The sequence below is a fragment of the Narcine bancroftii genome, chromosome 10, assembly GCF_036971445.1.
Source record: "Narcine bancroftii isolate sNarBan1 chromosome 10, sNarBan1.hap1, whole genome shotgun sequence".
Classification (NCBI taxonomy): Eukaryota; Metazoa; Chordata; class Chondrichthyes; order Torpediniformes; family Narcinidae; genus Narcine; species Narcine bancroftii.
In genome coordinates this window covers 70,643,201-70,669,552 of record NC_091478.1, presented here as the reverse complement: position 1 = coordinate 70,669,552, position 26,352 = coordinate 70,643,201, and the positions used below count along the sequence as shown (strand labels likewise).

General features: G+C 39.5%; 1 protein-coding gene and 1 non-coding gene across 10 annotated transcripts in view; one reads left to right on the top strand and one right to left on the bottom strand.

Moving 5' to 3' along the window:
- The window catches only part of LOC138744724 (polyamine-modulated factor 1-binding protein 1), a 640,882-nt gene that overhangs the window by 456,934 nt on the left and 157,596 nt on the right, over positions 1 to 26,352 (top strand). For all 9 annotated transcript variants that reach the window (XM_069901308.1, XM_069901306.1, XM_069901305.1 and 6 more), the window contains one exon: positions 15,773 to 16,003. In XM_069901308.1, the coding sequence (XP_069757409.1) occupies positions 15,773 to 16,003 (231 nt within the window). The remainder of the gene's footprint in view (positions 1 to 15,772; positions 16,004 to 26,352) is intronic.
- LOC138745144 (U6 spliceosomal RNA) lies at positions 6,226 to 6,330 on the bottom strand. Its single transcript, XR_011346067.1, has one exon. It is a non-coding gene; the product is annotated as a U6 spliceosomal RNA (small nuclear RNA).

Here is a 26,352-nt window from a genome sequence, read left to right as displayed (position 1 = left end):
GGTAATGGAGGGGAATTCTGCTAGGACTCAAGCAAATTCGTTGTTGGCAGTATTCACTGAGTGCAGGTGGGGGCTGGTGAGTTCAGTGCCTTTGAATGACTAAAATGTCCAGGCGTGCACCAGCCAGCCTCCCTTGATATCCATCAGGAGTGAGTTGGCCCACAGGAAATCTGCACCCAGTAATGGTCAGGGGAATGATGCTGTATTGTGCCCCAATGTCCACTAAAAACATCAGCCCGACAGGGAGTCTTGAATGAGTAGCAGGCTATGCAGTTGGCTGGTCATTGCAGCCATTAATGACAGCCAGCCTGGGTGTTTCCCCTAAAGCACGCAGGGGCAGCAGCATCGACAGGCCTCAGAACCCCACCATCGGTAATAGAAACAGTACTGCTCACCGGTGGACTGTGGCTCTCAGGTGGTTGGTCAATCAGATGTTTGATCAGTGGTCTTCCTGGCTGGGCACTGATGACGTGGTTCTGTCACCTGCTCGAGCAAAGTGCAAGCGTCCCTCTTCATCACCCATAACAGGTATGCTCGGGCAGCCATCTTCCTGGGGTCATCAGTCTTGCTCTGCAATGAGCAACCTGATGTCCTTGGGCACCCTCTCCAGGAATACCTGCTGGAACATTGGGCAGGAGGTGTGGCCATCATTGAGAGAGAGCATGTCGCTCATGAGGGCGGAAGGGGCCCTGTCCCCCAAACCATCGATATGCAACAGACGGGCAGCGCGCTCGCACTATGAGATGGTTGAATGGCGAACTGCGCCTCAGCTTGCTGGAACCACACCCATGGTTGTGACATCCAGAAGCCGGGCAGCCTCAATGCTACGGCATTGATCACAGGTTAGTCTTCCATGTTAGGGTCCAAAGCACCATTTGGACCATTCAGGGTCACTTCTGTAGCGAGGTCGCTATGGCTACAGCTAGGTTATTAGCTCTTGGTTATATCCCTAAGGCAGTAGCTCAAATCCACAGGAGAAGAAAGACACACACACCACTAGAGTGTATTCGACACTGAGTTTATTCAGTGGCAGCTCTGCCTTTTATAGTCAGCTCGGCCGGGTCACCACCGGGGCGTGACTTGAGTGGGCCAGCTGCCGATTGGTTAACTCGGATGCCTGGATGCCTATTGGGCTCCATGCTATCCACCAGCAGTGATTAGCCAGTTTGGCCGGCAGCCTATGGAAACGGGCATTTCAGCCTGCACGATGCTTTGCCAGTTGCTATGTTCAACAGCCATTTCCTGTGTCAGCCGGAGGTGCGGGCTGCGGGCCGCTACAAAAGTCATAGTTATTTTTGTTGTAGCTCCTGAATATATGTACTTGTATTTCAGAGCCATCTTTGAACCAAAGGCAGTTCAAGCCACTTGTATGTCTGGTCAATATCAACTGAAGGTTATTTCAGATTCAGTAAATTTGCTATGTTCATTTTTGTGTAAAACAATGAATGATACATGGATTTTGAAAACATTTTCTGAATATGCTATTGTAGCATTGTAGGAGTACCCACACTCAAAAACAAGGAAAAACGAACAAGCCTCAGTACAAACTCAGCAGGTCATGGAGCATTCATAGAAAGCACAATGTAATCAACATGTTGGGCCTGAGCTGTTCTTCGGGAGTGCAGAGAATCAGGCAGATGACTGAATAAGAAGGTGTTGGGATGGTGGGGTGGGGTCGGGGGGGAGGTGGGGCAGGGAAAGGAGCTCAGGTAAGCAGGCAATAGGTAGATGCAGGTGGGAGAGGGAAAAAGATAAAGAGGCTGAGGAGTGATAGGAGAGAGGCTGATGGTTAAGAAAGAGAGCTCACTGATAGAATGATGGGAAAGAGTGGGAAGCTGGAGAAAGGGAGGCAGGGAGATGAAAGAAGGAGAAGTAGCAGGGAATAAAGAGGGAGTTGATGGAAATTGGAGGTTGATATTAATGCTGTCTGGTTGGAGACTGCCAAGATGGAATACAACATGTTGTTCTTCCAATTTACAAGTTACCTTGACTTGGCAGTACATGAAACCATGGACAGACATGTCGGTGTGCCAATGGGGTTTGGAAATTCAATACAATCAAGTTGATCTGCCTCAGGCCTCAAATTCTCTTCTGTTCCAGTTCCATAATTAGATAATCTTTCAAAAGGTTATCTATCTCCCCCTCCCCTTAATATCTGCAATGATCTAGTCTCCAGACCATCTGGGTTAATGAATTCTTGAGATATACAACCAACCTTGTGCAAGAAGAAATTCCTGTGCACCTCAGTGTTAACTGGCTGTGGTTAATCTTGCATCTCACATCTACAATGATAAAATGCTTTGAGAGATTGGTCATAGTGTTACAAGATCAAACCAGCAACCACAAAGAAGGCATATCACACAGGGGTAAAGATGAACAATTACTTTATTAACAAAATATTCACCTTCAAACTTTAATTCAAAATCCCCCCCCCCTTTTATAACAATGCCCACTGGTTACTATGCAAATTTATATAACGGTATAAAACTAATAAATTTCCCAGCCTAAATATAACATATATAATTAAAGTCTAAGTTATATTTCCAACCAATCCAAAGATAAAAACTTAGACACAAAACAAACAAAACACACAAGACTCACAAAACTTCGATCTCAACTGAAGCAAAAATCATAAACAAAATGCAGTTTATTTGGTAAACTGAAGCCAAAAGATCTTTGAGAGAGAAAGAGAGCACAAAATTCGAAGTTGTCTTGTGTTGCTTGCAGAAAGAGGAACCACTGGCTTGGCCTGGATCCTCCTGGCTGCCTTCAGAATGTTCGTCCTTTTTGAAATCCCGACATTCTAACTGTCCTCCAGACCATGACTCATGCTCTGGGCCTCCTTCCACTCCTCAGCAACACCCAGTGGTGGTTTATCGTCCAAGTCCAGAAATGTTTAGATCATTTTCTGCACATGCTCAGACTGTCTCCCACTCTCTCAGCAGTCCACCTTCACCTTGGCTCTCTAAGGCAAACTGTCATCTTTTAACATATAACTACGCAACACATAGGCCAATACACAACACAGAACTCTGTAACAATGGTTAGAATTAACACATACTTCAGTAAAGAGATGGATCCACTGCAATTTGCCATCTGTCACAATCACTCCACAGCAGATGCAATCTTGCTGGCTCTCTACTCAGCCCTCAATCTCCTGGAAAACAGCAACATGCAAGTACATCAGGCTACTTTTTATTGACTACAGCTCAGCCTTCAACACCATCATTCCCTAGTGCTGGTCAACAAGCTCCAAACTTTGGATCTCTGCACCTCCATCTGCAACTTGATCCTTGACTTCCTCATTGGAAAACCACAGTCAGTACAAATTGGAAACAACATCTCCTCTCTAACGATGCGTGCTTAGCTTGCTACTCTACTAACTTTAACACAAATAAAATGCAAATTTTCTCAAGGTGTACTGTGGAAACCATTCTGTATGGTTACATCACTGTCTGGTGTGGAGGTACCAATGCACAGGACAAGGGAAAAGAAAAACTTCAGAGAGTTATTAACTCAGCCAGCAACATTACAGGCACCATGATGTTTCTGTTATAGCAACATCTACAAGAGGCAGTGTCATAAGAAAGCAGTCTCTATCCTTAAGGACACCCACTCTTCACACTGCTACCATCAGGAAAAAGGCACAGGAGCCTGAAGGTGAGCACCCAGCGGCACAAGGACAGCTTCTTTCCCTCTGCCATCAGACTTCTGAATGGACAAAAACCTCACTTTCTCCAATTTTCTGCACTATTTATTTATTTTTGTAATGTAATTTATAGCAAAATTTACATTGCAATGCTGGTGCAAAACAATAAATATTTGGCAAGTTCATGACAATAAATTCTGAATTTGAACAAAAGCTCCTCACTCGAGACTCTCCCACAAGTGGAAACAGCTCCATATCTACCCTCCTATGCCCTCTTCAGATCCTACATTTAAATAAGCTCATCTCTCATTCTTCTCTTTTCCAATTTCTTGAGCTGCTCGTCCCAGGAATTAGCCTAGTGAATTTTTTATGGACTGACCAAATAAGAGGTTCAAAACTCTATTATAGTCCTGATGTGGTCTCTCCAGCACCTAAACAGTTGTGAGAAAAGTTTTGTTTTTGTAAACTATGACCTTCTGCTTACCTTCTGAACTACTTTTTGTTCTTGTGCACAAGAACATCTAGGTCCCAGTGTATTCCATTCATTGCAATTTATTTTCATTGATGTAATATTCTACCTTTTTATTACTCTTGTTGGTTTTACATTTTTCCACATTAAATACAATTTTCCAAGTTTTCACCCAGTTTATTCAGCCTGTCTGTGTCTTGATGAAGTTCCACTATCACTATCCCATTTTCAAAACAAGGATACATACCTTCCAGTCTACTCCCTTCCAGGACACCAAATAAACCAGCCATCCTCAGCTATGGCCCCAAGGATTCTGCTCAAAGTTTATGGGCCCCCTTCCCAATGAAGCAGTCATGTTTTGGTGTCCTTTGTACTTCTCTCCCATAGCTACATAAAAATATTTATGTTACATGAGGGAGAAAGAAAATAAGGCTTTTACTTAAATGAACTGTGGCCCCTTTGAGAATGCTGGTATAAACAGTAAATAATTTAGAAACAAGAACTGACACTAGGGATACTCCACAAGTCGCAAGATTTTTTTTTAAAAATCAATTTATTTTGATTTGCTTCAATCCATGCTAACACATTTCCCACAATACCATGACCTCTTATCCTATGCATCAGCCTTTTCTGTGCCACTTTGCCAAACACCTTCTGGAAATTCAAATATAAAATCTATAGGTTCCGCTGGATTGACTTATCAGTTTTTTCAGAACTCCAGCAAATTTGTTAAACATAATTTACATTTCATAAAACCATGTTAGCTACATTAAGATTTGATCACATTAGGTTTTTCAAAATGACTTGCTTTTTTTCCCCTTGATTATGGATTCAGCATCTTACAACTCCACATCACTTCGTACTTTTTATCTTCTCCCTTCTTGAGCAAGAGAGTAACAATTGTGGTTTTCCAATTTGTTTGTATTCTCATGCAATTCAATGTTCAAACAATGGTTCTACTATCTCTCCATCCACTTCCTTTAAAACCTCAGCTGTTTCCAAAAAGTCCTGGTGGTTTGTCTGCCTTTAGCCAATTAGTTTTTCTCAGACTTCATCTCTTATGATTACAATGGTTGGAGGCTCTTCCTTGCAATTTGCTCATTTGTTATATTTGGGATATTTACACAAAGACATCCTCTCATTCACAAATGTTATGGTCCATTCAGGTCTAGCAATGAGGCAGAAACATTGATGTCCCCCACTTCTATATGTAACCTTGTGGCCAATCAGATCCATCACTGTACTATAACAGTCAAACCTGGTGCATAACTGATTCAGTTAGAAGTGCAGAAAGGCATGTTAGAAGTATACTATCAAGCCTAAAGATGATGATACCAATGAGGTGATGCTGCATTGCAACACAACATGTACACTGAAGAGTACAAATAGCAGGAGACGATCACAATCCATGATCAGATCAAACTTCTGCAGTCCTGCCATATACTCTGTAAATATGCATGATGGTGGACAATTAGAGAGCTAACCAACTAAAATAATATTTCTATTATCTACCATGGCATGTGAAAACATCTCAGCTACCTCCTAAGAGTCCTACTCCTCCAGAAGCCATTCCTCAATCAGTTTGGTTCATTCCATGTGATTTTACTAAGTAGCAGAGAGCATTGGATACAGCATAAGCTATGAGACCAGAAAACATCTCAGCTATAATACTAAAGATATGACATTTGAAATTAATAGCACAACCAAACTTCTACAGGTGCACTGTGGAAAATGTACTAACTGGTTGCATCACAGCCTTGTTTGAGAATTTAGCAGAAATCTCCAGAAGGTTCCAACCTCCCTTCCATTGTACACATACATTATATGACCCATAGAACATGACAGCACAGAAACAGGCTTCTTCTGCCCTTCTACTCTGTGCTGAACCATTTTTTTTTTGCTAGTCCCACTGACCTGCACTCAATCCATAACCCTCTATATCCTTCCCATCCACGTGCCTGTTCAAATTCCTTTTAAATGTTAAAATTGAGCCCACATTCACCACTTCAGCTGGAAGCTTGTTCTACACCCCTATTCCCCCCCCCCCCCTCTGTGTGAAGAAGTTCCCCTTCATGTTCATCCTGAATTTTTCCCTTTTCACTCTTTTTTAAATATGGAACATCACAAATTTGCATGTTATCCATATGCAGGGGCCATGCTAATATCCTCTGCATCATTCCAATGTTAGTTTACGAGTTGCTGAAGCGAGCACTATTTCACTTTTAACCCATGTCCTCTGGTTTGTATCTCACCTGCCATCAGTGGAAAAAGCCAATCTACAGTTACTCTCTATACACCTCATAATTTTAAATAACTATCAAATCTCCACTCATTTTTCAATGATCCAGGGAATTAAAGTCCTAACCTGTTTAACCTTTCCCTGTAACTCAGTTCCTGAAGTCTCAGCAACATCCTAGAAAATCTTCTCTACACTCTTTCTATCTTATTGTAGTTAGGTAACCAAAACTACACACAATACTCCAAATATGGCCTCTCCAATGTCTTATACAACTTTAACATAACATCCCAACTCCTTGTACTCAATAATTTGATTTGTGAAGGCCAATATGCCAAAAGCTCCTACCTGTGATGCCATTTTCAGGGAATTATGTTCTACTACATTCCTCAGTTCCCTACCATTTACTGTGTATATCCTTTCTTAGTTTGTCCTTCCAAAATGCGACACCTCACATTTGTCTGCATTAAATTCCATCTGCCATTTTCAGTCCATTTTTCCAGCTGGTCCAGATCCCTCTGCCAGCTTTGAAATCCCCCTTCACCGTCCACAATCTTAATGTCATCTGTGTACTTGCTGATCCAATTTACAACATTATCATTCAGATCATTAATATAGATGACAGACAACAATGGTCCCAGCACTGATCCCTGAGGTACACTACTAGGCACAGGCCTCCAGTCTGAGAAGCACTCATCAACTACTCTCTAACTTCTCCCATCCAGTCATTGTGGAATGCAGTTCATTACATCGCCATGAATACCTATCACCTGAACCCTCCTGATTAAGATCCCATGCAGGTCCTTGTCAAAGGCCTTACTAGTTCATGTAGGTAACATCCACGGCATTCCTTCGTCAACTTTCCTGATAACTTCCTTGAAAAAGTCTATAAAATTGATTAAACACAACCTACCACAAGCAAAGCTATGCTGACTATCCCTAATCATTCCATGGCTATCCAAATGATTGCATATCTGATCTCAGAACACCTTCCAATAATTTACCTACCACTGACATCAGGTTCACTGGCCTATAATTTCTAGGGTTAATTTTGGAGCCTTTTTAAGCCCTCCAATCCTCTGACACCACACCCGTGGCTCAGGACATTTTAAATATTTCTGCCGGATCCCCTGCAATTTCTACACTAGCCTCCCTCGAGGACCAAGGGAATATCTTGTCAGGCCCTGGGAATTTATCCACCCTTACTTGTTTTAAGACAGCAAGCACTTCCTCCTCTTTAATCTGTATAGGTTTCATGACCTCACTACTTGTTTTCCTTACTTTCCACAACTCTGTGCCCTTTTCCTGAGTGAATACTGATGGAGAAAAAAAACCACATTTAAGACCTCGCCATCTCTTTTTGCTCCATACATAGCTCCATACCCTCAACCTGCCTCATGTATATGATAGTGTCCTATAACTCCTGTCTATCAGCCCCTCTGCCTCCCGAATGATCTGGAGTATCTCAAACTCCAGCTCCAATTCCTTATCTCAGCTGCAGCTTGAAGCATTTCTCACAGATGAAGTCATCAGGGATACTGCTGGCTTCTCGACCCACATTTTGCAAGAGGACCATTCCCCTGCCTGGGCTGCCATTCCCACTGTCTTTGACTAGATGAACAAAAGATACATCTAAAAAATCCTGCCCTTACCTGTGCCTACCTACTGAATCTTTTTTGTTGCTCGAATAATTTCTGACTTAAACTCCTACTATCCCTCGCCTCTTACCTGTTCTCGTCGAAGCATGTTGAGCCAAAGCCTTACCACTGTGACTCAGGCCACTCCAATGATGACCGCTGCCCCCTCTCTCCGCTACCTTCAGTTGACGATCAGCACCTTAGGAGGGAGGAATCACATGATGGAGTAGTGGCTGGTCAAGTAGAACCAGCCCTCTCCAGAGAAGGTTGAAAAAAAATCACAGAAAAGGAAAGCTTTCAAATAAAACATTAAAAAGTCATTAAATAAACAGTATAAGAAAAGCCTGAAGATGGCTCCAAAGAAAGAAAAGCCTACAATGACAAGTAAGGAAGAAACAAAGAAATTGCCTGACAACAAAGAAGGTGGCCTTACTGGACTTCGTGAGCCGGGAGCTCTCCCAAGGAGGATGGTTCAAGCTGTGAAGCCGATAAGCAGGCATCTCAAGGGCGACATTGCGCATGGTGGGCTCTCGATGGCTCACGAAGCCAGAAATAAAAATTTCAGCATGCATGAGGAGTCGTGCATGCGCGGTACACATTCTAAAAAAAAGACACTGATGAGTGTGAATGTCGGCAGCAGTTTGTTGCTATTACAACGGGAATAACTATGGGAGAAATTATGATGGAAATGGGCTCATTATTCAGCAAAGACAGGGACCAAGAAAGAGAAGATTTAGAAGAAGCTAAAGAACTACAGGAAAAAAAACGCAAGGTTAAAGGCAAATCCAGATGGTGGACAAAAAATATTTTTGATAAACAAATAAGAACTGTAATGGAATCAATGATGTCTGAGTTAAAACTATTAGAAAGTCTATACAAGAAACAGATGTAAAAATTCAAAGAATGGAAAATGTAATGACAGAAATGAAAAAGCAATGTGAAGAAGTGGAAGACAGAGTGACAGGTATGGAAATGGAGGTGACTGAATTAAATGAAAAATTGGAATCTAAGGACAAAAAAGTCACATGATTTATTAGATCATAAAATTGACATTCTAGAGAATTTTGGTAGACATAATAATATAAAAATAGTGGGCTTAAAAGTAAGTGAAGAAAGCGTGGTTATAAAAGGATTTTAAAATGATGGATCCCACAGTATTTGGGAGCAGAAGAACTCCAAGAAGAGATAGAAATTGAAAGAGCCCATAGGGCTTTGGCACAGAAACCACAACTGCAGCAGAAACCGCGTTCCATATTGGTAAAGCTACTGTGATATACAACAAGGGAGAAAATGTTGGAAATCAATGAGAATAAAATATTCTTCTACCCAAACATGAGCTTCAATATTTTAAGGAAGCATAAAGAGTTCAACTCATCAAAAACTTTACAATGGAGGAAAAGTTACAACTTTTTACTACATCATCCTGCAGTTTTGAAGACATTTATCCCTGGTGGACAAATTAGACTGTTTTTGGACCCATGAAAAGCTTGTTACTTTGCTGAACGATTGCCAAATAAGCAATGAGAAGAAGAGTAAGGAAAGTAACAAAAAGACTTTAACATTAATGTATATAAATAGATTTAAAGTTAATAGCTAGATTATTTTTTTAAAAAAAGCTTTCTTTTACTTTTTATATTGTAATTTCTCTGGAGGAGGGTTGGGGATGGGTGAGGGACGGTCTGCTGTGAAATCAGTTGACAATTGCGGTTTATATTGCAACCCATGAAGTAAAGGGCATTGAGATTGTCTTACAAGTTAGCAAAGACAACCCATTAAAGGGGATTTCTTTAACTTTTCTTTTTTACAACTCTTTAGTCCTTTTATAGTTTTTATCATTTTCATGTTAATTGTGTTGGTGCGTATAGTAAAAAATAAGAACATTCAAAAATGTAGTGTTAGAGGAAGAGAGATGGAGGGTTTGAAGAGGTGGTACAGAGGTAAAAACAGGTTAATAAAATGAATACATTGAAATATATGACAATTAATATTAATGAAATACACAACCAAATTAAGAGGACAATTTATTGATAATTCTTTGGCTTGGCTTCGCGGACGAAGATTTATGGAGGGGTAATGTCCACGTCAGCTTCAGGCTCGTTTGTGGCTGACAAGCCCAATGCGGGACAGGCAGACACGGTTGCAGTGGTTGCAAAGGAAAATTGGTTGGTTGGGGTTGGGTGTTGGGTTTTTCCTCCTTTGTCTTTTGTCAGTGAGGTGGGCTCTGCAGTCTTCTTCAAAGGAGGTTGCTGCCCGCCGAACTGTGAGGTGCCAAGATGCACGGTTGAAGGCGATATCAGCCCACTGGCTATGGTCAATGTGGCAGGCACCAAGAGCTTTCTTTAGGCAGTCCTTGTACCTCTTCTTTGGTGTACCTCTGTCTCGGTGGCCAGTGGAGAGCTCGCCATATAACAGGATCTTGGGAAGGCGATGGTCCTCCATTCTGGAGACGTGACCTACCCAGTGCAGTTTGATCTTCAGCAGCATGGATTCCATGCTGTCGGCCTCTGCCATCTCGAGTACTTCGATGTTGGAGATGAAGTCACTCCAATGAATGTTGAGGATGGAGCGGAGACAACGCTGGTGGAAGCGTTCTAGGAGCCGTAAGTGATGCCGGTAGAGGACCCATGATTCGGAGCCGAACAGGAGTGTAGGTATGACAACGGCTTTGTATACGCTAATCTTTGTGAGGTTTTTCAGTTGGTTGTTTTTCCAGACATTTTTGTGTAGTCTTCCAAAGGCACTATTTGCCTTGGCGAGTCTGTTGTCTATCTCATTGTCGATCCTTGCATCCGATGAAATGGTGCAGCCAAGAAAGGTAAACTGGTTGATCATTTTGAGTTTTGTGTGCCCAATGGAGATGTGGGGGGGCTGGTAGTCATGGTGGGGAGCTGGCTGATGGAGGACCTCAGTTTTCTTCAGGCTGACTTCCAGGCCAAACATTTTGGCAGTTTCCGCAAAACAGGACGTCAAGTGCTGAAGAGCTGGCTCTGATATAGCATTTGTACAAGAAATATGCTTAACAGAGGCAGAACATCTCAAACTGAAGAGAGACTAGGTAGGTCATGTAGTAGCATCATTGTACAATTCAAAAGCCAGGGGAGTAGCTATCTTAATTTAAAACAATTACCAATTAAAATAGAGAAAGTAATAACAGACCAGTCGGGCAGATATGTAATGATGGCATGCCAAATTTATTCAGAATCTTGGAATTTGTTAAACATTTATACACCTAATAAAGATGAACCAAAATTTATGCAGGACACTTATTAAAGTTATCAAATACACAAGGACATATTTTACTATGGGGAAATTTTAATTTTAGCTTTGATCCATCAATAGATAAGACTGGGAAAAATACCACAAAAAATAAAGCGGCCAAACTTACATTAAGTTCAATGCAAGATATGAAAATAATAAATATATAGAGAAAACAACATCCAAAGGATGGGGATTATTCATATTATTCTAATAGGCATAAAACTTATTCTAGGATCGATATGTCTTTATTGTCTGCCCAAGTAAAAGGGAGAGTTTGAAAGACTAAATATAAGGCAGACTTTTATCAGACCATTCACCCTTCCTGTTATCAATTGCTCTGGAGGATATTCTGCCGAAAAGATATAAATGGAGGCTGAATCCCATGCTATTAAAAAGGCAAGACTTTCGGGAGTGCATAGAACAACAAATCAAAATATACTTTGAGACTAATGCAAATTCTGTAACAGATAAATTTATATTATGGGACGTGATGAAAGCCCTTATTAGAGGTCAAATAATTAATTATACGACCAAAATTTAAAAAGAACACTGCCGGGAAATAGAACAGTTGGACAAATATATAGTAATCATAGAGAAAGATTTAATGAAAAGAGAATATGAAAAAAAATTGATGGGGAAAAAATGAAAATATGACACATTACAAACGTACCAAGTGGGAAAAAAATTGTGAAAACAAAACAAAGATATTATGAATTAGGAGAGAAAACCCACAAAATTTTGGCTTGGCAATAAAAAATAGAGAAAGCAACAAAGACTATCGTAGCAACAAAGGGGAATAATCAGATTTCATATAAACCACAAGAGATCAATAATAATTTTAAGACATTTTATAAGCAGCTATATTAAACTGAGATCCTAGGGTAGAATACTGAAATAGATGAATTCTTGTCAAATATTGATTTACCACAATTACAATTGGAAGAACAAGAGAAATTACTAAAACCCTGACAACCACAGAATTATATGATACACTCATAATACTACCAAATAATAAAGCACCAGGCGATGATGGATTTCCCACAGAGTTTTACAAGGTATTCAATAATCTATTAATTCTGAAACAAATGGAAGGGACCCTGATTCTTGTAAAATGGCAATAATCTCAGTACAGGTACACGATCCTTTATCCGGAACCCTTGAGGGACAGTGTGTTCTGAATTTTGGATTTTTCCAGATTTCAGAAACCCAAATTTAAGCCCATCCGAATTGTGCTGCCATATCCAACACCACCCCTTTCCAGTCGCCCTGCCATCTCCCCCCACACCCCTTGCCCGCCCGACTCACGCTGCCGATCCCTCGCCCACCCAACTCGTGCTGCCAGTCTCCCCCCCTCGCATGCCCGACTCGCGCTGCCACCTCTCTCTCCCTTCTTGCTGGACTTCGGAGCTTTCCAGATTTTAGATGTCCGGATAAAGGTTAGTGTACCTGTAATTCCAAAAAACAGGAAAAGACCTGCTGTGACCGGCTTCTTATAGGCCAATATCTTTACTAAATACTGACTACAAATTAATTGAAAAACTATTAGTAAATAGATTAACAGATTGTGTACCAAAATTGGTGAAACTAGACCAGATGGGATTTGTTAAAAACAGAAGGACAGCAGATAATGTGTGTAAATTTATTAATATGATTCATGTGGCACAAGCAAGCAAAATAACACAGTGGAAGTAGCTCTTGATGCAGAAAAATCCTTCAATAGGATTGAATGGAGTTATCTTTTTAAAGTTCTACAGAAATTTAAATTACTGGAAAGATTCATTAATTGGATCAAAGCACTCTATAATGGTCCTATGGCAAAAGTGGTAACAAATGGATTTGTTTCATATTTTAAATTGAGTAGGTCAACAAGACAGGGATGCCCATTATCACTTCCCTGTTTGCTTTAGCCATAGAACCATTGGCAGAACTGATAAGAAAAGACTCCATGATAAAGGGAATAAAAATAAAAGAGGAAGAATTTAAAATTAGTTTATTTGCAGATGATATTATAATATACTTAAGACACCCCAAAAAATCAATGAAGAGGTTGCATACAAAATTGAAAGAATATGGGGCAATATCAGGATACAAGGTTAATATTGATAAAAGTGAGGTGATGGCAATGAATGAAGTCAACTATACAAAATGTAAAAAGGAATCTCCTTTTAAATGGCAATCACAGGCCATATGGTACTTAGGTATCAGAATAGATAATAATTTAAATCATTTGTATAAATTAAATTATCAACCACTAATGAAATAAATACAAGAGGATTTAGAAAATTGGAAAGAACTGCCACTAACTCTAATAGGGAGAGTAAACAGCATTAAAATGAATATATTTCCACGACTACAGTACATATTCCAAATGTTACTGATTTCCTTGACTAGGTAATTCTTTAAAAAACTGAATAAATTAATAATAAAATTCCTATGGAAAGGCAAAAAAACTAAGCGTAGCTTTGGATAAACTAACATGGACATATAAACAAGGGGGATTGCAGTTACCAAATTTCAAAAACTATTATAGGGCAGCCCAATTAAGATTTTTGTCAAACTTCTACAGGGCAGGAGAAAAACCAGCTTGGCTTAAGATCGAGTTATATAAATTACAGGAAAATGTTCCTGAACACTTACTCTAACAATCTACCAATACTACATCATATATTAAAAATATGGAAGAGAATACATCTAGATCGATAATAAATTATCAAATACCAAAAATGTTGCTGATGCAAAACCCATTAATTCCTTTCACAATGGATAATTTATTCTTCAAGGAATGGTCAAGAAAAGGAATTAAAAGAATAAAAGATTGCTTTCTTGGAAATAACTTATTGACATTCAAAAAGTTAAAAGATAAATATGGAATATTTTCATATTATCAACTGAAAAGATATTTAAAAGAGAAGCTGGGAGCTAGTCTAAGGTTGCCTGAGAGTAGTTGCTTTGAATATTTAATCACGAACACTGTGATAGTTAAAAAATTTATTACAACATGCATATTAAATTACAAAACAAGGAAAAAGATGAAATAATATACAAACCCAAACAATTGTTGGGAAAAAGACCTAAATGTATGGATAAAGAAGCATGTATGGAACTATGTGTAGGCACCATGACTAATTCAATAAACACTCAGTGTCGTCTAATACAATACAATTGGCTCCATAGATTATATGTTGCACCTCAGAAATTAAAAGAATGGAAAACAACACTATCAGATAAATGTTTCCTTTGTAAACAAGAAATTGGCAAAACAATACATGCAACTTGGACGTGTACAAAAGTGAAAGCTTTTGGGATGATTTAAACTCGATATTAAATAGAATTACAAAAAATAAGATACCAAAAAACCCAAAATTCTTCCTGTTAAACAACATAAAGGATAAAGAAATAGGTCTAAAATTAGACAGAGCTCAAAAACGATTCATTATGATTGCATTAGTGACAGCAAAAAAATGCATAACGATAAAATGGGATCACCTTTAAAAATACAACAATGGTGCAGAGAAATTAATGTGTTTTCCATTAGAAAAAAATTACCTACAACCTAAGAGACAAATATGCTTTATTTGAACAAATTTTGGAACCATACATAAAGTTTATTAGGAACCACCAATTTCAAACCTCCATCTCTTGATGTAACAAGCTATATTTAAGTAAACAGTTAAGCATAGTATAAATGGATGACACGATTTCTCTTTTTCTCTTCTTTTCCTTTTGCTCCTTTTGTTTTTTTTTGCTTTAAGTTAAGAGGAGGTGGGGAGGGAGGGGGGGTTGGGGAGGAAAAAAAAAGTCACTGTGTACATATTGATGTTGTGCTGACAACCCCGTCGCCCCACTGAGTTGTCACAGTGCGGCCAGTAGAGCTTAAAAAACTGCCCCCTCAGTCCGCCATGCTCCTCATGCCACTCCCCCGCCCCACTCCCTCACACTGCCCACTCCATCATGCCACCCAACTCCTGACAGGGCTGTCAGGCAGTGGGGCAACTGAGCTTTCAGGCAGCAGGATAGCGGGACCGGTGTGGGGCTGATGGGGGCAAGAGGAAGGGGAAAAGGAAGAGAGAAGGGATATGGAGGGAAGGGAATGGAGGAGGAAGGGAGCAGAGGGTGGTGGGGCTGTCAGGCAGGGGGGCTGTTGCAGGGCAGCCACTGCTATGCTACACATCCCACCCCCTTTTATCCTGGGAATCCAGCGCATTGCTCGCGCTACGTAAAAGGACTGCATTATCCACTTTTTCCATCCTCTACATAAACAGTAAATCCACCATTTTTTTTAAACATGAGCAGATGATAACACGGCTTTTGTGCATAAACACCCCTTAAGAAGCCAAATGCAGGCCTTGGGTGAAAGTAATTGTTGTTTCCTTACAATTGCAGGGTCTAAAAAAACCATTAAACTATGGTTTAAATTATTAGTTAAGAAAGTTAAATTCACGGTGTTGTGTATGCACTCACACAATTAAGACTCGGAGTGGTGGATGCTAAATTCTAATTTCTCCTTCCTTCCATTGACTTAGCTTTGTTGTCATAATGAGTCTCACCGCAAGCTACACAATGAGATGCTTACAGCAAGGCACCAATGTGAAAACAAGTGCAGACAAGTGGAGAGCTGTGAGGATGCAATTGATCATTTGACCGAACAGCTGCAGACTGCACAAGAAGATCTGTCTACACTTAGAGTGCATGTTGCCCAGTGTGAGGAGATAATTCATAGTCTTCGGGACCAGGCTACCATTCATCACAGTCAGGTGAGCATAGTCATGTTTATTCACCTATAGATTGTAATTGTTGAGAAGGGCAACCACAAACTTTTAGCCAGTTAGAGTTTTAATGGAACAGTGATTCAAGTCAGCAAGACAACAATGGAAAAAAAATCACATATAACTTAAAGAATAAATATGACACTTTTGTAAAGGTCTGGCAGCCATACCAGGACCTTGTAGGGGCCCAAATACAATAATAAAAAGGAAGAAACAAGGGTATAAAAGTAACTATTATGTATACAAAAACAGTTTCCCCAATTGTACTCTACTTAAATATACTTAAAATATATGTAAGGTATGACAGTGAACGGGTCTGTATGTATGGAACGGAGGGAGAGAGAGACTGTTTTGTTTTTGTTTGTTGTGCTTGTAAGAAAAAGTTTAATATATTGTATATTTAAAATGTTACTATGTATATTTCTGGAAAAAAATATTCCAAAAAAGTCAAGCAAGACACAACAATGCCATATATTTGAATGTCATTTGATCTGTATTTGCGTGGAACCTCACAACAACTGGCAGAGGAATAAACTGACAATTGACGATAAGTTTGAACCTTTGTTACCTGAAATGGCCAGATTCAAAGACTATTCTTCTATTGCTTGGCTTAGGCAAAGCTTTAATTCTACTTGCTTTGAAAGTTATAGAAAGATATAGCATGAAAACAGGTCGTTCAGAGTCAGAATATATTGTCATGAAGTTCATTCTGCGGCAGCATTACAGGTGCAAATATTGGTATAAATTGCATTTAATAAGATAAATTAGGGCAAAAGAGGAGAAAGTGAGGTAGTGTCTGTGGTTCATTGTCTATTCAGAAATCTGATGGCAGAGGGGAAGAAGCTGTTTTTGTTCCACTGGGTGTTTGTCTTCAGCCTATTAAATATGCACCAAATATCAAGCATTCAGTTAGATTAATTCTACATTAATCACATTTTATTCTCTTTAGACGACACTTTACAAGTTCTAATATTTCCCTATTTCAAAACGTCATCTTCTAGGAAAAGTAAGTGATGATATTCCGAATTACTATCTTATTAATCCATAAACCTTTGTAGTTGCAGCTTTAAATAGTTTTAATTTATTGATAAAATGGATAAACATTTTGCATAACCTTTTATTGAGATTTTCATAACGATGACTAAACAAAGCATACTGTATAATCATGTAATGATTTTCAACTTTAAACACATATAAGAAGAAATAGACAAAATAGGACGAATTTAGATGAAATAAAGATGAATTCAAAGAAAAGTATCTCAAGCCTACATCTCGCTCCTTCCAGATATTATGACATATGACTCATAGTCACTATGATAACACAACAAACAATAATTTGTAAAGGGATGGACATAAAATTAACAAAAATCAAAAACACAAGGTGTTTTTATTTAACACCTTTACATTCTCCCCACCCAGATTCCACCACTCATCTACAACTGCTGCAGAGACAGTGATCAATTAACCAATCCAACCTGCATTTTTTGGGGGATGTGGGAGGAAGCCACTGCACTCAGTGGAAATCCACACAGTGAAAGGGGGAAAGGTACAAGCGCTATGCAGATGGCACGGGAGATCAGGTTGGAATCCAGATCACTGGAGCTGGGAAACAGCTGCATACTCAAAAGACTTTTTCATATCTCTCTAAAATTTTACTGAGATCCAAGTCAAAGTGGAAGCTTTTCATAGTGAAAGCAGTGGAGGAATTTAAATGATTACAACTGGTGGTGGAGCAGAGGCGAGGAGTCAAAGTGTGAACGGTCAGAGCCCCTGAGGAGTCACTGAGTCTTGAAGTTGGGTGTTGGAGGGGCTGCCTAGAGATTGGAGGGAGGGGTGTTTAAATGCAGAGATGGAACCAAAGATTTAGGTTTGTCAGTTACTTTGTTGGCCTGACACAATGGACTTTCAGCATTGGGCAGCACTGTGAGCATGGCACTGTTAGAGCACCAGTGAACTGGGCTATGTACATTCTCCCTATGTCTGCATGGGTTTCCTCCAGGTGCTCTGGTTTCCTCCCACCCTTCAACCATACCGAGGTTGTAGGTTAATTGGGTGTAATTGGGCAGCACGGGCTCATGGGCTGGAAGGGTCTTTTACCGTGCTGAATGTCTAAATTTAAATTTGATGCTCAGAACATTATGATCCAACTTCTACAATGCTCCAAAAGGAAAGTTGTGTGAGAATGACATTATCCCAAGTGGCTGTGGTGTGGAAATAGTATCAGGTTTGTAAGACTGACAATAGGAAATTTTGGTCAATTTTTGTGAATTGAGACACGGTATCAATTATGGTCAGTCATTTCACTCTTCAATGTGTGGGTGGGTCTGTGTGTGGGTGGGTGGGTATATGTGTGGGTGGATGTGTGGGTGGGTGTGTGGGTATGGTTGGGTGTGTATGCGGCTGTGGGTAGGTGTGTGTGGATGGGTGGGTGTGTGTGGATGGGTGGTTAATTAGTGTTGCATAATTGAATTTCCAGTCAAGTTTGCTTTCATGTGATGTCGATTCTGTTCCTTCCATTAGATTTTTTACAGCCTTTTTATGGGAGATATTCCCCAACATCTCCATTCTTATTCTTTCAATGAGAATAGCAGAAAAACTCTGAAATTGATTGGAAGCTGACAACAGTAAAAATAATTTTAAAATAAATATTTGGTGTGAATTGATGGTTTTCTGGTCAGTGCATAATCTACAAATCCCATCAACAACCAACTAATAATGTTACTAACACACGCAAATTAAAACTCATTCTTAATTAATAAATGTTAAGTGTGCTATGAAGGTTATGAAAGCAAAGAATATTTTAGCCCAGTGAAATAGACCAAATGGCTTGTGCCACACCAAAAACAAAATTATCTTTGTATTTTTTTGAATATGAAAAATTTCTATTACAATGTCCATAAAAATACTTTGTACCAAAATCAGCAAGCAATATCAACTCATACTTTCATCGCCAAACCAAACTGAGGCAGAACTCCGGGTATGAGTTTCATATCCATTGGCTACATGAGCAGAAACAACAGAAAAAAAAAGAGGGGAAGAAAATCTGCAAGAGATCATTTCACCACCATGTGCGCGATTGACTCCATCAATTCAGTCACTTGTTTTACACGTTACGGAATTTTGCATCAAGTAATTTCAGTGTGAATTAACTCATGGCAGGTGTCTGTACAGGTATTATTCTTATCATAGTTTCAAAGTATTTCTGATGAGATGGTACTTACAGAACCGTGAAATTAGTTTTCTGCAATCTTTAACTACTGGGACATTTATGATAGGAAGAGGGAAGTTGTAAACAAGATTGCTCATTCAGTGGCAAGGAAAAGTAGTCAGGAAAAAAATTGTAATGCATCAATTTGGCATGGCCATTTCTTGCAGCTGCCAGCAGATTCTCCTCACGTAAGTTGATTGTTAATTTTTCTCCTGTTTGTATTCCTGGAACTTTAATCCTCAAGGATCTCAATGAAGAAGTCATTCCCTGGATTGTTTTTCTACATCCCTGGCAAACTGGCTGCTCTTAAATAATTTACACTGGATTTCAAATGACTTTAAAATTTTAACTGTGTATACTGCAGTGATACTGGTGGATGATTTGAGTTTGTGGTGTTGGCTTGCTGGTGCCCTTAGCAAGCTGATGGCTTCAAATAGTGTTCTCAGTGTATGTTTGAGCTGGCTGAGGATACCATCGCAGGAAGATCTCTGAAAGTGCCCTCAGATATGTGATTTACATATGTGTAAATCTTAAACGTATGGAAATTAAAACTCAAAGAAAATGTCACATTCACACAATTATTTCCAATTTTTTTAGATAATTAATTTTTGAGCAAGACCAGCAGTTATTTCCAAGTTACTAACTGCGTGTAACTAGCAACAATAGACAATGAACCAGACAGTGTTTAATTCTAAAACAATAATTTCATTTCTAACTCTTAAATTATAGCCTTAACTTTTAAACTATTCTTAACACGAAATCTATCCCCAACTATGCACAGGTGTTCTAGTGTGGGTGTGGGTGTGAGTGGGTGGGTGCGTGTGTGGGTGGGTGCGTGGGTGGGTGGGTGGGTGGGTGCGTGGGTGGGTGCGTGGGTGGGTGGGTGCGTGGGTGGGTGTTTGTGTGGGTGGGAGGGTGGGTGTGTGTGTGTTTGTGTGTGGGTGGGTGGAGGTGTGGGTGGGTGAGTGTGTTTGTGTGGGTGGGGTGAGTGGGGGTGGGTGGGTGTGTGTGGGTGGGTGTGGGTGAGGGTGTGTGTGGGTGGTTGTGTGAGTGTGGGGGTGGGTGTGGGTGGGTCTGTGTGTGGGTGGGTGGGTATATGTGTGGGTGGATGTGTGGGTGGGTGTGTGGGTATGGTTGGGTGTGTATGCGGCTGTGGGTAGGTGTGTGTGGATGGGTGGGTGTGTGTGGATGGGTGGATGTGTGTGGGTGGGCGGGTGGGTGGGTTGGTGTGGGTGGGTAGGTTGGTGTGTGTGGGTGTGTGTGGGTGTGTGTTTTTTTCCAGAGTTGAAGCTTAGGCCTTTGAATTTTGATGCCCAGAATTAAATTATGAACTGATGAGAAGACTGGAGTTGTGGCTGCTACAGACTCACCAATTCTCCTTGTGTTGCCTTTGAAGAAATGTCTATCCACACTAGCTGTAGTCATAACACTCTTGGTCCTTTTGGTGGTTGGACTCAAACTGGGCGGCCTTCATGAAGCTTCCAAGACTCTGGCACCGGTCTCTCCAAGTGACCTTCACTGTTAGTCACAATCAAAATGAAACACTTCCCTTCCCAAAATACCCTCCTGGCACAGGTCAATCCACCGAAAAGGTCCAGTCATTCACAGAGCCTGCTTTGCTCTGAATTCCACAAAAATGGCCGGCCACAAGAGCTGCTTCAAAAAGCTGCTTTCTCTTCAGCCGTCAGAATGGCTCTCCCATGCAAAATCACAGTGTCTTTGCAAATGTATCAAATCTGGTTAGAAGAACCTCAGTTCTTCTAATATATCAAATTGTTGCTGGGCTGTGATTTGTGTTGTGTTGGTGCTTTTGTGAAATTTTAAATGTTAACTGTGACCAATCAGTTCCTCCTCTCTATATTATCCCTTACAGTGATAATCCCATTTTACTGAAACAGGAGCGCATGCTACCCATCCCTATTTGTCTTGAGAAAATATTGCATTTCTGCCATTCTTTTGATAAAGATATCCCCATAATACTTGTGTAAAGGGTTCAGGTGGGTTCCCAGGTCTTGAAACAAAAGAAAATTGATGTACTTTCAAATTTGGATGGTGTACAACTTGGAAGGGGCCTGTAGGTGGTGGTGTTTTCAGCAGCTTACTTTGTTCAACCTGTTAGTGGCTGTGGTTACAGATTTTGAAGGTGTTATTTCAATAGCTCAGTCATGTAAATGCAATCTATTTTATAGTTGGCACAAGTTGCAGCCACTGAGGACTGATGGTGGAGGAAGAAAGTGTTAAGGGTGTTAGGCATCAAGCAAATGAGCTGCCTTTTGAGATCTGCACTCCTCAGCTGAGTGGAGAGTATTGGATTACAGGCCTGCTGTGTGCCTTGTAAATAGTAACAGGACCTAGCAGTATCTCAGGGAATTATTTGTAGGTGACTTAGTTTTAGATCTGCTTGTCAGTTGAGTTCCGGTCATGGATGGCCCTCCTGAATGTAAATCCTGGGCATATGGCTATCTCCCTCCTGTTGGAGATAATGTTTGCCTGGCATGTTAGTGGCTGAATTTTATTTTGGTCCTGCTGTGTGCAGCCATGGACTATTTTGTTTGTTGATATCTTAAACATTTCTTACCTCTACCATTTCCCCTTTGCTTTTGGCCCAGAAGGAAGTTTCCCAAGCACTTCTACCATAAGCAAGAGTGCGTCCTTACTGACAATCCCCACCCCTTCCCCCCCCCCCCTTCAGGCTCCCAATTCTAGCAGATCCCTCATTGGTTCTATCCCCAAGCCTTGATCCTTCTAAATGATTAAGTTCCTCGTAATCAGGCATTAGATCCTTCCAGAGGTGCTTACCCACCATGTCCCACTCCTTTTCCACCCCAACAATCCATTTTGGCAACTGAAATACAGGCCCCAATCCTCTTCCTGTGGCTTGGTATGACTGAAAATTTCAGTGCAGGCCTGAGACGCAAATAATCATGATCATCCCACAGCAACACAATCTAATGCATCCATATTGATATTTCTCGTCCAATGACTTTATTTCAATTTATTGAGATTTTTAAAAGTAAAAATTGTCCTTGTATGTCAATATGAATATATTAAAGCATTATTGTAAAAAGCAAAAATCCACTCTTAAGCATTCAGTCACTGTGACATAATTTTAAACTTTAATTTTCCTATTGGTTCAAGCCATTCTAGTACTGAAAGTTGACTGAGGTCAATAGGCATCAAGGAGAAATGTTTCCAGTGGCACTTATCATAGGATGATGCTTCTGTGTGTTAGTGATGAATAATCTCAGCCCCGAGACATAATCGGAGAAATCCCTCAGAAGTGTGTCTCAGCCCATACATCTTCAACTTCCTTCCATCCCAAAGTCAAGTATTGAGATTTTTGCCAATAATTGCATATGTTCAATTCCATCTGTAACATTTTGCCTTTAGACCTTTCCATGACAAATTTATACATTTATGCAGTTCATTTACTGATGTGAATACAAAGATTAATTAGTTAAACTCAAGGTAGCCTGGAAATTGAAACCGACATAAAGGATTATATGCGGTGCTGAACCACGACTTGCAACTAGGGACAGATCAGATTTGTCCATTTAGTATCTATTAAGTATAGATGAAAAAGATATGCAGTTGACGTTTATATTTCATGAAAGTGATATGGGAAGTCTCTACTTTGTTATAATGTTAACATCTCCCTTGTACCTACTTTTTAAAAGAATTATTGTTATTAAGTAAGAAGCATAGAAAAAGCAGCCATCTTATATTAAAATAGATTGTTGAGGTACCATTTAATGAAATTTTCCTGAGCTGAAAAGTATAATTAAACCAGTTTTATAAGGTTCATTAAGGTCCATTTCAAAATGCTGATGCTTAAAAATGAAGAAATAGGAATGATGGATGACAGCCATCAAAATATATGATATATAACTCCTACATTCTGGATTTCTCTTTTTAAACCCCTCCCCTTTTTTTTGCTTTGTATCTTCCCTGCCAAAACCTTCTCAAAATGTGACCAAGTCTTCTGTTACTTTCCCTCAAAGTCATTATAAGATTTTATCATGCATAAGTTATAGTGCATGCTTGCACCCAAAGAAATAAATTACCAGTATGTGATAGTGTGGATTCTAATTCTTTCTTTATCTTTCACCCAAACTCCTGCCAGCAAGTACCTTGAACTCTTCTTTTTAATAAAGGTCAACTGCAAAGGGAAGTTGTCTCCCTTCTTGTACACTTTAGGAAACTAAGAAACATCAATAACTTCACACATCTGTTCAAAGATGGTTGCAAATACACCAGCTTTACTTGCATCTTTAAAGATGGGGAACTTAATGGAGCTTCCTCCTTCCAGAATGTCAGAGGGTTAAAAATGTTGTTAATTGGTTGTGGCATCTATGAAACCCACTTTGCTTATTATTTTGAAGAAGGGATCCTGCCTGGAATGTTGATTATCTAGATTTACCACCTGTGGATTCTGCCATTATTAGAATTTTTATGTTTTTACTACAATCACATCATCTGTAGACTTTCGTGTTTCACTTGTTTTTTAACATTTTTTTTGCCATATAAAACCAAGACAATAGGTTTAAATGACAGAAATCCTGCCGTCTTGACTTACTTTAACATTACATCTCGCGCTTTTGTTATTGCACTACTTCCTATATAAACATAGGCGTTGACTTGCCTGGAAAGCATCCAAAACAAAGCTTTTCACTGTATCTTGGTAAATCTGACAATAAATGCTTCAATTCAAATAAACATTCAATTCAAATTCATATTTTTCTCTTTAGAATCATCTGATTGGTGTCTCATTTTTAATGCAGTTTAGATCCTTTAGACTAATGCTAAGCATGCATTGAGATATAAACTGAACTATTCAGGCTATAGTTGAAATACAGTTCTGTTGTAACCACCTTCTCAGGTGGAAACTTGGGATTGAAGAAGAATTGCTTCCCATCTGGTTCTATAGTTTCTGGGATGGCTGATAAAGCCAATGTGAGATACACAGAGTCTTCTCCAGTTGGTACCTGAAGTGACAGGCAGGTTGCCATGTCAGAGCTTCTAGATCTGATTTGAGTTTATCCTGTAATGGATTTATGTTGATCTTTAATTTAATGTTAAATTATATTTCTTTTATAAAAATGTCTTAGTTAAGTAAATTATAGAGTTAAAGTATTGTAGATGTATTCTTAATAATTTAGCTGTGGGGTTGGTACAGGGTCACACACAGGTCACAGCACATTTATAGAAAACCATTGTTTTTAAAGAATAGTTCATTCTTGGAGTCAGTGTGTCTTAGACAGACAGCTAATGGATTTCAAGTGGGTTTTAATTATTGAAGAACTGCTGAGGATACCACTTAAGCCTCTTGAACAGAGATGTGGTTAGTGGTTGTTATGGATATGGAATGGTTTTGAAAAAGAATCAGAATTTTGGTAGAAATAAAACTGAAGGTTACGTGATTTCCAAGAATTGAGGATGACCTCATCCATTATGTAACTGTCACATGACTTGAGAAATGTATTACCAAATTCAGGCATTTGAGTTCAGTTTTGGAACAGTTCAACTTGGAATTTACCAAAGTTGAACCCTGTCACATATAGGGGTTGAAAACGTGTGAAAGACAGGTAAAATTACAGTAACCAGAATTGCTGCTGTTTGTTGTGTGTTACTCCTAGAAGAAGGGGAACACAGAATCTGCAGCATTTTGCTGTCTCTTTGTAAAAGAGGACAGAATTCTACTGGGCCTATTTTTATGTTTGGCCACTTGTTTTAACCCTTGTCTGGTTTGTGACTTCATTGTGGAAGAAGATAACCACATTTGTTTAACTTTTGTCTGAGTTTGTGAATTAATTGTGGAAGAAAATAGCCACATTTGCTGTCTTTGAGAAGAGGACAGATTCTTCGTGTGGAAGACATAATTGTGAGTAAAAGAGGCCTGAAGATATTATGTTTAAAAGTGTTTTATAATTATTTCTGAACTGAAAATTTATGACCTTCAAGCAAGACTAAAATGCTGAACTTTTAAACTTTTCAGAGTGCGCATAGTGGGGTTAAGTTTAGACTTAAGCAAGAAATGTTATTAATAGTTTAATAAAAACTATAATTTTGAATTTTCCATTGCTTGTTCCTGTGATAGTGCTAACAAAAATCCTTTAGACCCAAACATAATTAGCTTGGTGATGGTGTTTGGTTCTACACAGAAATTTGATTGGACTTATGCTGGCATTCTTTGATGAGCTGAGCTCACAAAAGGTTCAGATGTATCTGCACAACTTGTTTCCTTGAATACTATCTCCTTACCAGCAATATGGAACAGAATCCATGAAAACAATGTACAGATCGCTGCACTGTTGCTGATGCTCTTCTTGAAGCTGTCTGACCTCAAAATTCATACCATCTGCTCATTTTCTGGTCTGAAATCTCTCTGGAATGATTCATTATTATAACGCACAATACCTTGATGAGAAGAACTCAAACAGCCATTTCTGAATCATATAGACACCTTTGTCACTTAAATGCATTCGTCTTGATGTTTACACATTGACTATTTGTAATGTTCAGATACTTAATTGTCGCAATAGTAGAAAGTTAATTGGGAATAATGAACAAGGCATAGTTTAAGAATCTATTTATTCTCATTAATATGTCACGAAATGTGTTGTTTTGTGCCAGTATTTAAGGTGCAAAATTGCTATAAATTACATTTTTTAAAATAAATAATTTAGTACAAAAGAAAAGAAACTGAGGCACTATCTGTGGCTCATTGTCCATTCAGATAACTGAAGGCAGAGGGCAAGAAGCTGTTTCTGTACCATTGTGAGTTCGACTTCAGGCTCCTGATAGTAGCAGTGAAAGTAGGGTATGGCTTGGTAGTGAGGGTCCTTGCGGATAGAGGCTACTTGTATGTGTCCTTAATGGAGTGAAGGCTGGTGCCCATGATGGCGCTGGCCAAGTTCACAACTCTCTGTAGTCATTTCCTGTCTTCTGCATTGGCACCTCCATACCAGATGATGATGCAACCAGTCAAAATACACTCCATGGTACACCTGTAGAAATATGCAAGTGTTTGGTGATATACCCTATCCTCAAAGTCCTTGCAAAATATAGCCACTGACGAGCCTTCCTCATAATTAATTTGTCAGTTACCAAGGAATAGGTTAAATGATAA